Source organism: Rhagoletis zephyria, unplaced genomic scaffold (assembly GCF_001687245.7).
Source record: "Rhagoletis zephyria isolate East Lansing unplaced genomic scaffold, Rhagoletis_zephyria_1.1 Rzeph_scaffold_10820, whole genome shotgun sequence".
NCBI classification, from domain to species: domain Eukaryota; kingdom Metazoa; phylum Arthropoda; class Insecta; order Diptera; family Tephritidae; genus Rhagoletis; species Rhagoletis zephyria.
In genome coordinates, this window is record NW_016167897.1 from 4937 (window position 1) to 17026 (window position 12090).

At 39.9% G+C, this 12090-nt stretch overlaps 1 protein-coding gene across 1 annotated transcript; it reads right to left on the reverse strand.

The window, feature by feature from the left end:
• Window positions 1-1702: 1702 nt before the first annotated feature.
• Window positions 1703-11371, reverse strand: LOC108376680 (chondroadherin; the record flags this gene model as incomplete). Its single annotated transcript, XM_017632909.1, has 2 exons — window positions 11147-11371; window positions 1703-2822 (listed from the first exon to the last, which is right to left on the reverse strand). Coding segments are annotated over exons 1-2 (1237 nt in total), but the record flags the coding sequence as incomplete, so codon positions are not given.
• Window positions 11372-12090: the final 719 nt, after the last annotated feature.

Sequence of the window (12090 nt, forward strand, 5' to 3'; positions counted from 1 at the left end):
ATAACAATAATTGTCTAATTTAAAAAATACTTAGTTATTAAAGTCGAACTTTTCCTCATAAATATATGAACATAAGTTTCGGTAAAGATATCGATAAAGGGAGAATCACATATGTATGTATATGTTTGTTTATCCTTCTAATCGGACTGATTTTTGTATTCAAATCTTGAATTTTGAATAATTACGGCTCATGGTTTCCGTAAATGTCCCTACGTCCCGGCACCTCTGTTACGGTAATTTCGTATTGATTAGAAAGCGAGGCCAGCTCTCTTCTACAGCTACTAGCATTCCATCTTTGACCTATCCGTAAATACAGTTAAGCCCCGCAAGAACTGGACCTTTCTTTGAGTCCAGTCACTGCGGCTTGGGAATTTCGTGACGGGTTTGTGGTGAACCCAGGTCTTCGGCTAGATTTAGCTGGTGAGCAGCGCTTTGATATCAGGCGATGACCTTTGAATTTCGCTTCGTTTTTTAACAACGTAATCGTTAGTAAGAGCTGGCCACTAGTTCCGTTCCCCGGAACCTTGTTTTAATAAATTTAGGAAATTTTGTTCTATTTGGAAAAATCACACGGTCAGTTTTTTCAGAGTTTACGCTAAGAGAACAATTTATGGCACAGGAATCTACTACGTTTCGATAAATCCATAATTTGACTTATGACCGAAATAAATTGACCCGATACCTGTAATGCTAAATCGATGGCGTAAGCCGCTGACATAATTCTCTGAGAGTCTAGCTAAGTATATGTTACTTTCAAATTTGTTTGCTTTCGACTACGAAAATATTCCCCGCCCCACGGTGTAAGATTTGACTCATCTCGCTGCTTTTAATTCTGTAATTCGAAAACTATTGAAGATTGATTAATGAAATTTTGCACAAGGTACGTTATCAGATTGGCGAAGCTTGGTCATTTTGAGGTGCTGAAATGCACAATATTTATATTAAAAATTTCCTTACAACAATGAATTATAAACTGACAGAAATGGACTTAAAAATAATTTTCATTTCTTGCAGTTTCTATATAAAATTCAAAAAATTAAGATAATTTTTCACTTAAATTGCTTTCGTGAAGTTGGCTGTTTAAGTTTTAAAATTAATTGGTGAGACTGGAGATCAGTATTTGTTTGTAAGATTTAATAAGTAATTTTTAGTTCCTCCAAGTGAGATGCAATAAATAAAATTGAAACGATTGAAAAAATATATGCTTTGCAATCCGGGTTGGCAAATTTTAGTTTGAAGTTTTCATAGTTCCTCCTGCGTTACAATTTTCAAAAATCGAGAAACAAACCTACGTGTTTTTGTAAATTTAACCACATAAATATGTATATGTACATATTACAGACCTTTCACGAGCAAAGTAAACGAACCCTTTTTTGCTCAAAGTTGTCTATATTAATTACGATAGCTATGCAGTTTTCCTTAAGCTTAGCAATTAGTTAATTATTTCATGCTAGACGCCAACTTGTGCGCCGCTACTTAAACAATAAATTTCGATACTTAGATTACGAGTATTTATCATCGATTTACCGCAAGTTGACGCATAATAAAATTTTGCCATAATTACTTTACTTTACTTATTAATAACTTTGTATGTATGTAGGTATAAGTATCACTTAAACAATAGCTCCTTAGCGTGATGCCAACAGCAGCACGTGGATTCATCTGCCGACCGGATGCCAACGACGCCGCCGACCACGCGTACCACGCGTTCTATACTGCCACAGCAAGAGTAACTGCTCCGAAATGGTGCGCAAGATTTTCAGTTCAATTGTAGTCGCAGCGATGAGCAATGTTACATTGACGCTTAGCGCCATCGACGAGGCTGACGAGCCGAGATTGCCCTTCGTCAGCTGATCATGACAGCGGCCGATCGAGTCAATGTCAAGTTCGGCCATAGCGCGACCATTCACATCCAATGGCGAAATGCAATAGTTCTTCTGCAGAAATTCGCTAAGATTATGCGCACCCTCGACCAGTGGACCATCGAGCAGCGTGTGTATATGGCAGCCGCAGGGAAAGTGATTATTCACCAACTCTAGTTGTGCAACGCCATCGATGAAAATCGAATTGGGATCGGGTGTTTCCAGCACATGATTGCCAAGGAATTTGAGCAGCTTAATATCCGCTGTGTAGGTGAAGTTCAACTCCTCAATCTGATCGATTTTGTTGTTGAGTATTTGCAATTTGTCGACTTGCGCCAGTCCTGTGAAAGCATCCGCGCATATAATGCCCAAATCGGACTCCTGCAGCGTAAGCAACAGCACATTCGTCAGACCGCGGAAGGTGTACGGCGCTAGCTCCTTCAAATCCATATAGGCAAGCTTTAGTAGCCCCACTGTGTCCATGCCCAAGAAGGCATCCGGCTCAATGGTACGTATGCCCGATGGCAATATCAGGTGACCGACATTGGTTAGGCTTGAGAAGGCCGAGCTGTCGATGCGTATGAGTGGATTGTTCGTGAGTAAAATTAGCTTGACATTCGAAGTGCCCGCGAAGGCGTTGGCCTCGATGGTTGCAATTTGATTGTGACTCAGCAAGATGGTGGAGAGATTCTGCAGACCGGCGAAGGCGAATTGGGCAACCGTCTGCAATGGCGTATACTGGATGGAAAGCTCCTTGAGACGCGGCAGTCCGCGGAAGGCAAACTGTTTGACGCGTGTGATATTATTGCCGTCCAGCGAAAGCTTCTTGAGCGCACGCAAGCCGGCAAACGAATCCGGTTTTATGACTGGGAAATTGTTTTTCGTTAATGCGAGATTCTCGACGGTCGAGGGTAATTGCCGCAATGGAATCTGCTCCAGGCCGCCAGTGTTACACAGCACCTGCGGGAGTACAGAGAGAGAGAGAGAGAAAGCGAGATGTGGCATTAGAGTGGCGAGCACAAATACGAACAGCAACATAAAAAAAATATAAAGAATACTAAAACAAATAGAAAAGAAAAACAGGGGAAAAAACCTCTGACTGCGCCCTGGGGAGTAGCGCATTCATTGCTTTCGGCAAGCTAAGGTGTGAACTGCCGCGGCAATCGAGCCAACGCGATTATGGTTTTTTCGTGCGTAGCATCACTCCCAGCCACAAACGCGGTTTGTACTTCGATATACCTCCCGGCGCTTAATTGTCTGTTTGTCTACTTGTCGGTACGTCTGTGCCTCTGCCTATCAGGCTATTCTCATCTTAATGCTTCTATTCATGTTTATATTTTTTGTTTACACAATTCCTATTTCTCTTCTCGCTGCTTTGTTTTTATTTCGCTTCTTGCTTCGTTTTGCATTACACGCTTTAGTGGCACTTTATGGCGCCAAATGTGTTCGTGGGTAAATTGAATATGCACCATTATTGCTGCAAATTAAATTAAATCGACCCGCATCGCTCGCTCCGCTGCCTTACGTCAGCTTTAGGCGGAAAATAATTTTTACTTGACGCACCTCCCTGCCTGCACCCAGTTGCTAGTTCGTAGCTCGCAAGTACACACATATGCACAAATGTCTGTTTGTACCTCTGTTGAAGTGCGTCTGTGCCGGCCTCAAACGGCGGCGAGTCGAGCTATGTGGCTTGGAGCAGCAGTCAGCCAACTAACTGCTCGTGGAAGTGCCAAATCATGAGCGCCATTAAATACGCGTGATTTTTGACTGATTTCCTTTTCAACTTATTCAAATGAAATTGAATTAAATTAGACACGCATGCCAGCGACTGGGCGGGGAGATGGAGGCGAGTGATGTTAGCAGTACTTGACTTATCGCATTGCGGGTTTCGAATGAATATTAAGCGAACTTTTATTGCTGATTTACATTTGCTTTTATTGTTAATTTTGATGAACTTATGTTTAAATTAGTACAAAAGTGAAAAAAAGCAGGTTGACAAAAGTTTTTCTTTGTAGTGGTGGTGGTCGTTGGAGCTACTGGAAGATGAATTTTAAGTTCCGTTATGAATAATTCTGCTAATATTTGCTTGTAAGTTATTGGTCGATATACGAGTAGAGAACTAAATTCGCTAGTAGTTTATTTCCTTACCGGTATAATGCCAGTTATTTCGCTCAAATGAAGGCTAGTTACTCTGAGAAGCTTTATATCCTTTTTATGCTAACGCAATGACTTAAAAACCATATAGACTTTGGGAGTTAAAGTTCTTTGCTTCGACCACACATTCTTCGAGTCATTTCTATTAACCTTATAAGAGTCACACCCAAAGGGAGTTGACCTTGCTTATACTGAATATGGGGATTTTAGCGGAGTCAGCTGACTGTAATAAGTCCTGCGCAGAAAACTGATGCCTATATCCCCGCTACAATACTTTCCGCCATACTCCAAACCAACGAAAGAGAGTAACATTTCGAATAAAAAGCCAGCTGCACAGCTCTAAAGAAAACTAATTTTAGTATTTCACGGAATGTGAGCAAAAGCTGCGATCGGCTGAGTGGAGGTAGACGAAAACGCCTCAAACCCTACATGAAAAAGTGCCATGCAACAAGCGTGAGGATCGACTAAACCGTCTTAGAGGGAGAAACAGGGCGGAGTCCCGATGAAATTTCTCATACCAAGCAACGGTTAAGCAGGAAACCTCCAGTTGAAACTGAAACTGTGCCTTCGGCTTAGGTTAGATCGTGTAGCCATTATCCTTCAAGAGTGAACTGTACAAGGTTCAGCTGGCTATAGCTACCCAAAGTTAACCAGCTACTTTTTGGCCGACGGATGAGACGTTCAAAACTCCATCCATACAGCGCTCAGTAAGAATCCGAATGGCATTGTAAAGTCTTTCTTTGAATAGCTATAGTTAAACATTTTGCCACCTGGAATCCCCATTCCAGATGGGGATGGCGGGGCATATGAAGATACCCAAATGCACTATCTTTGTCGACTTTTTAACGGTTTTTTTTTTGAGCTAGGCAGCTACTTGAACGATAAGATGTTTGACGAAAGAAGTAAGGCATGGATGCTACCAACTACGACAGCAAAAAACCTCAAACAGCCAGTTAAGCTGCCCAAAGCAATTCACCATCACTACTTCTATACGCAAAGGCAACGGAAATGGTACGATAGCCGAAGAAGTGGCCTTGCTGGATAGCAATGGAGGGTAGAAACTAACTACTCGTGTCCTATAAAATTGCACGTAATAAAATCACTTCCTAAGTTCCAACACAGCACGAGGCATCTGAAATATCTTCCGCTGCATCTTCACCACGCCAAAACAGCGTCCGGTGTACTGTGCAGAAGGTTCATTAAAAGAGCTTAGGCCACCACTCATCTAGGAACCCTGAACTGAATACCGCCGTCATTATTAAGCAATAGGCCGACATTTATTCCCTTTTTACAGTTCAAGATAGCAATCTGATTGCAGTATAAGCCGACACTTCTACTTTAAGAGGTGTGGAAGAGCCATTACGTGTCTATGCGTACTTTCCGGGTGGGATGGTTTCTTGATGGGACAGGAAGTTTGGCTAAAAAATATGCGAGATTAGATAACTATTCAATAGGGCAAGGACTATTGGTGAATGGCGGAAACTTGAACCTTGATTCAGCCACCGATTAGAATAATATCCTTTATCCTAAATGGCATGCAGAAAATCTTGGAGGCACACTTCAGAGAAGTCATCCACAGTGCATTGAGTCTGCCATTCATAGACTCATTTAAAAAATTTAGGAGATCATGGAGTCCAAAGCAAAGCAGAAACAACGGAAATCATGAACAACTTCGTACACAAAATATTTAATAGGCATCTGATCAATAAAATTCCTTAATTTAAGCAGAGGTGAGCTCAAATGCAAAGAAAATTATAGTGATTTTGTTATAAAACAGAACTACCCATATTTTCGGTGCCCTTTGATTTTACTTTGTTAAAGCACATAAGTGTCCAGTCAACTAAAATTAAAATTTACTACTAACACAGCCAGTTATGTATGTCCATTATATTTTTTTGCAGCATCTTAAATTTTACACTTCAGTGCCATTTTTCTAACAATTTTATGATAACAATAATTGCAAATTTCATGTCGCGTCCTCATTGTTGAAAATAAAGTAGCTGCCACAATGAAAATGCAAAAGAAAAAAAAACAGATATAAATTAGGCAGCCGACTGTGAGCTAAAGCTGCGCACTACACAGTTCCCAAACCTAATCGGAATCAGCATTGAAGTTTAGCACAGCAGCATACTTTGGCTTCCCTGCGGGGAATTGATTATGTATGTATATAATAGAATGTCGCAAAGGGCTGGAAGCGAGCGAAAATTGTGCGATAGTTTTGGAATGAGAAATGCGCGTTTCATTTTTTTTTTGTGGAGTACAAGCAGAACAATCAATGGCAGCAGTCGCACTAAGCGAGTGGGATGATCTGAATTTCATTGCATACACAAATCACTAATCTGGAATAATGAAATTGCTTCAATTTACCAGCAATTCGTAAGTGAACGCATTGAGTTCGCGCTGAAGTCGCGGACGACGCAGCGATAGATATATTTTGCAAAATATTTGTTTGTCTACGTGGCGTGTGCATTTGTGGGAAAATGAATGTCAGCGACTTACCAGACAACACAATGACTAGAGAAGTTGACTGGAGAAGTTGCCATTGGAGACGCACAATGGTGGGTATTGTTGTGCGCTCTCCAAGGCAGCAGCAGCATTGTCATGAAGCAAAAAATGTGGGAATGACAGAAAAATGGGCAAAGTAAAAAAATTAAACCATCAAACTACTTGAAGTGGGTAAGTTAAACCGCGGAAATATGCATTTTCTCATTGCAATGGCTAAAGCCGAAAAATCATAAAAATCTAATAAAAAACATGAATGATAATAACAAAAGAATATGCCGAGTCAAGAAAGTGCGCTTTGGTTTCAGGTACGAACTATAAGGAGATAACTCTATTTCCAACTTCTCCTAAAATCGCTCACTAGACGATTTGTGTTACAAGACAGGAGTATATGCACTGGCACATGGAAAACCATGTGCCACAATGGAGTGGAAATATGGATTTTGGAATGCTATAAGTGGATTATAAAGAAAGTTTTTTTTCGACCTAAAGTCTGCTAAAGAGTGGACAAAATATTGCTGGGCGCAGCGCTGCCTTAGTCTACTCTAAGCTGGGATTCGTCTCAACAACAGCGGCAATGGTGACTCGCTGGAAAGCCCTTACTGTGTCTAGTTGGGGCTGCTCTCTACCGCAGATACATGTGAATCAAGAATCTGTATTAAGTCAAAATCCGATTGGGGGAGATATCAGCGTTGCAGTAAGGGGCTATTATCGCAAATGAACTATGTATATGCCTTCTATAGCTGTGCCGGAAGCTCTCCTTAGTAAATTTTCATGGCCTTGAGTTCGCGGGGAACCTGCTATTTAATTTATAAGATATTGACTTAAGACTCTGACCGTGAAAATTCAGTCCCCGGGCCAAGTTTTTCAAAGCTTTCTGTAAATTTTATATGCGCGCAGATAGGGTAAAAGCTCGCTATGTTCGTCATTCGTTCGTTTTCTGATTGCTAACCGATTATCACTGGTATTTTGTTGTACTTAATAATGTCTACGAAACTTATGTATTAACTTTTGTTGTTTTACAGATGTTTTTATTATAATATTTTTTACCGCCATTGCTTTCTGTGTTAATTACGGGTTTACAATTTTCTTTTTTTTTTTACTCAGCGCTTCAGTTTTGCATGTCTGAAATAATGAATTTACTGTTGTGGCATGTTTCTGCCTGCTTTTGACACCACTCGAACCGCTATCATTGCACTGCCGCTAGTTTTTTCTTTACACAAATTTCCTCTACTCTTTAATTCTCTGTTCTTGCTATTATTAGTCTTATGTACAATAGTATCATTGTTGTTGCTCTTGTTTTTTCTGTTAGTTCATTTTATTTTGTGTGCCGCTGGTTACACTTCTAGTTGTTGTATTTCGTCTTGACTGCTTTGTCCACCTAAACAATTCCACTTGGAGTTGATGTTAATGCCTTCGCTGGTTTTACTCAGTTTTAATACAACCTTTTGACCGCACTGTGGTTTGCTTTCGGGAACATTGTAAATAAACATGTTTCAGTACAGATATGGAATATGTAAAAGAAGATTTTGTTTGTAACAATCTCACGGGAGTAGAAAATCCGCTATTATTTTCTGTGGTAGAGGAACCCATTATGGTGATATTGATAGCTTCTTTAATGTTATTCAGCAAACTAGCAAATACAGCAAACTTAAGCTCTATCAAGCTATAACTAGATTCCCTACATGGAAATTTGGTTAGCCTTGAGATCTTTGCGCATACTTTTCTTTCGTTCGGGAACAGGCATTACAGCTGTTTGTAGAACTCTGGAAATTAGTACTGGCAAAGATCTGATAACCGAACTGGATATCTTGCGAAGAAAAGGGAGAGTAAATGCCCAATTGCACACCATATTAATTTTCAATTTCATTTTCTTGGTGGAGAGCTTCGTATCACTAAAATTCAGACCGTATGAAAACTTTGAGCAGCTATCACTGATTATATGTACATTGAATGCATACAGGCAGGTGGAAGGAAGTTAATACCAAATGCCGCCTGATGAGATCACAGCGGATATAACAACTGGCATATCTACAAAAAATTGCACTAACTAGTTCATTCGAACACTTATTCGAGGTTGAACAAACGCCTGGATACTCCATTTATAAACTTGAGATTCTTTATACCTTAGATTCCCGTAAAATAAAGGATGGACAAAGGCCATGCTTTCACCTTAGATAGAGTTTGTATGGTGCATAGAATCTGACTATCAGATCATGGAGTGGAGCTTACTCCCGTTCTTAAAGTTCACTTCCACCAAACAAGTTACTGAAGCTCTGACGTCTTTGTAGACGATGATGATATACCAATCATCAGTAAAGTAAAAATCTCTTTGGGATTACTCTACGGGGCGTTTTACGGCTGAGATCCATGCCATTCACATAGTCGCAAAGTCGGTTAAAATTGTAGATCACGCTGTTTAGATTATCGCCCTAATCAAAGTGCGATCGTTATTCTATTCTCAGTTTCAGGTGTAGCGAGTACACGGGAAAAATATTTTGAGAAAAAACCCGGTTAACCTGGGTACAAGAATATTATAGTACCCTATTGAAGTAGATCAGAGTTGACACCAACAGCGGGTGAAGCAACTTGGCTTGATTAATGAACAGCTCGCTGAGGCTTACTAAACCGAACAAACTGCTTTTCAAAGGGAGTTTGAACTGGCCATTAGAAGAGTCCCGCATAATGATTTATAAGGAAGTGTCGACATAGAAGGATGGTATATAGATTTAAGAGCGACTCTTTCTTAGTTTTAAAATTTATTTATTTGTGGAAAGCATAGGTTTGCCAAAAAATTTCGTTGATTTAAGAGGAATATCCCTCTGAGTCGCTGGGTTTCTGTAGTCATTTTTAATCAATCTTAAGCACTTTTCCTTTGAATTCTTTATCATAAAAAAATCTAATAGAAATATAAATAAATATGTACTTCTAAGAAACAGAAATATGTAGCTTATTATGTTCGACCATCTACATACATATATAGCGAGGTATAATGAGACAATTTTAGAATATTCCTATAGTTGTTAACAAAAAGCAGGAAGGGCAGGCAAATAGGTCCTAACGACCATAGTCTCTATTCTCCTGAGAAACCACCTTAGCATATCTGAAGGTTTCTGCCTTCAGTGTTTGTACAGACGTTAATCTGCAGAGACCTTTAAAAGGAGCTGGATCCAATGACTCCTCTCATTACGGTGATATGTGGCAGAAACTTCATTGCACATCATTTTAGAACTCGATGCGGTCACTGGGAGAAAACAAACATATCTGAGGGAGCTGTAGCCAGAGACTGTTCTCGACACTATTGCTTACCTCTTCATCTGGACAGTTACAGAAGAAGTCGGTCATTCGAAAACTCATTTTTCCTTCATGTATTGCTATTAGGAAATTGCAAAATCCATCCTGAGTTTAAGACCTTACAGGAGGCGCTTATAGCATATATTAATTGTCGAGTCTGGACGAGATTTGTCGTACTTCCCAATAAGTTGGTTCTCTTATGCATCTTCTGTGCGTCAATTGGAAAAGTGTCTGTGTCTTATGCAACTGCTTCATGGGAGGTACTTGTGGTGGAAAGTTCCTCGAAGTATATACCACTATACCCGTCGAAATATATGACAAATAGAGCAATCTTTCCATACCGTATCTTCTTCCCATTGATTCCTTACAGAAATCTGTGTGATAAAGCCATTTCCAAAACTAGAGGTCGTCTTGTTTGGGGACTTCGATTTAACAGGACAGATGCCTAGAATTTTCGACTGACCAAATCTTTTACCATAGAGATCTGTATGACTGCATGACGACTTGCCTCTAGTTTACCGTAAAGATTCATGGGGAAGAGATTAAGCACAAACTCAAGAGCCTTGGTGGGAATGTAGGAGCATATATGCCACCCTATTCGATGAAGCAGTGATGGCCTACCTGAATTTTCTGCAGAATTGCGTTTCCCAGTGAGTCTCCTTTTCAAAATGATGTTCAGGTATCAAATTGCGTCCGCCAGTGGCAGTCTGATCCCATTTAATGAAAGAAGCTGAAATCGAGGAATTTTGCTTTTGTAAGAGAAGAGAACGATTAGCGTCTTAGCAAGATTGGATTTGAAATCCACTTTTGCATTTGTCCACATTTTGGGGATGGAGGACAGATTTCGGCAATCCTAATAGATTTTTGTCAAAATAGGGACCCAAATAGCCATACACTGATTGAAGCTCAGCGGGAAAGAGGTTTCATGGGGCAGATGGTATAAATGAAAGCCCAAATATTTGTCAATAATTTGATCGAGCTTCTACTGCGATTTATGCAGTGCGTCTTGATGTTATAACACAAGCGGAGGGTCCTACAATTTTACACCGTCTCCGAGCATTAAATCGTTTCTTTTGAGAAGTTTTTCATGGCAGTGGTACGCTCGTGGATTGGCCATAGCCTGCCGAAGGCTATCAACCTAGGACATACCGAATAGTAACTAGTACGCAACTTTAGTCTACCGGCCACGACAGCCGGAAGGTTTAACTGAAAAAATAGCACAAAAATTAAGTGAAATAAATAAATAAAATAAATACAACGAATCGAATCAAAATCACTGTGCAAATTTTTTATATTTTTATCTTATTTCTGTACCATTCTTCATTTCCACTTACTTGTGTCTGTGATAAGCAGATGCACTCGGCTGGACATGATTTCGATGTTTCGGACAGCTGCGAATTCCATAAGCATTCCAGTGTAATCGCAATTATGAGGAGCCAAGAATTGCACATTTCACGGAGTGTTGAGCACGGAATGGCGCGCCGGCACGTGCTGCTCTACAGTGTGTATTTATATGTACTATGTATGTAAGTATGTATGCGAGTTATAAACAACGATGGAATTTTGTAACTAGGCCTGTCCAAGTACATATGTAAGTATATTCGTACGTAGGCAGCAAATAAGCTGACACTGATTACAACCACTGAGGGACTGCCAGTGCAAGTTTCGCCAGCAGCGCCCTTCTCTTATGCCCACTTGCCTTCTGGAGTTTTTTTCCCCTCTCAACTACTTTTACTGGTATTCTGTTGCGTTTGTTGTAATGAGGACCTGCAATGCAATGGGAAGTAGAAAAAAGTAAAAAGTAAGACATAAATATAGTAAAAAGAAATAAGAAATTTGTATGTATGTACATATGTGGGATGTTTATAACGAGGGAATCCGGAGAAATAGCAGCAGATTGAATTATATGAAAATTCGCAAGAGGATTTTCATAATTTTTTCTCGAGTGGTTGGCCATTACTTCATCGTTTTTATGAAGCAACAAAGTGTACGAATAATTTTTGGTTATCACGCAATGCAAGGAAGCTGCAAGTAGCAGTAACTGCTGGCAACCGAAAATGCTGTAACATGAAAAAATGGGGAAAATAATAATAAAAATTGCCAAAAACACTGGTCAAAAACAATAGCAACCATTGTTGAAGTGTATAGTTATGGCATACCAAAATAGAGTATAGGGGTAAGCATTCGCAGGCGCACAGTGATGCCAAATTGGATTTTACTGTTCAAAGTAGTAGGGAGCCTTAATTTTTGAACCGACTTCATACATTTTTTTTTTGAA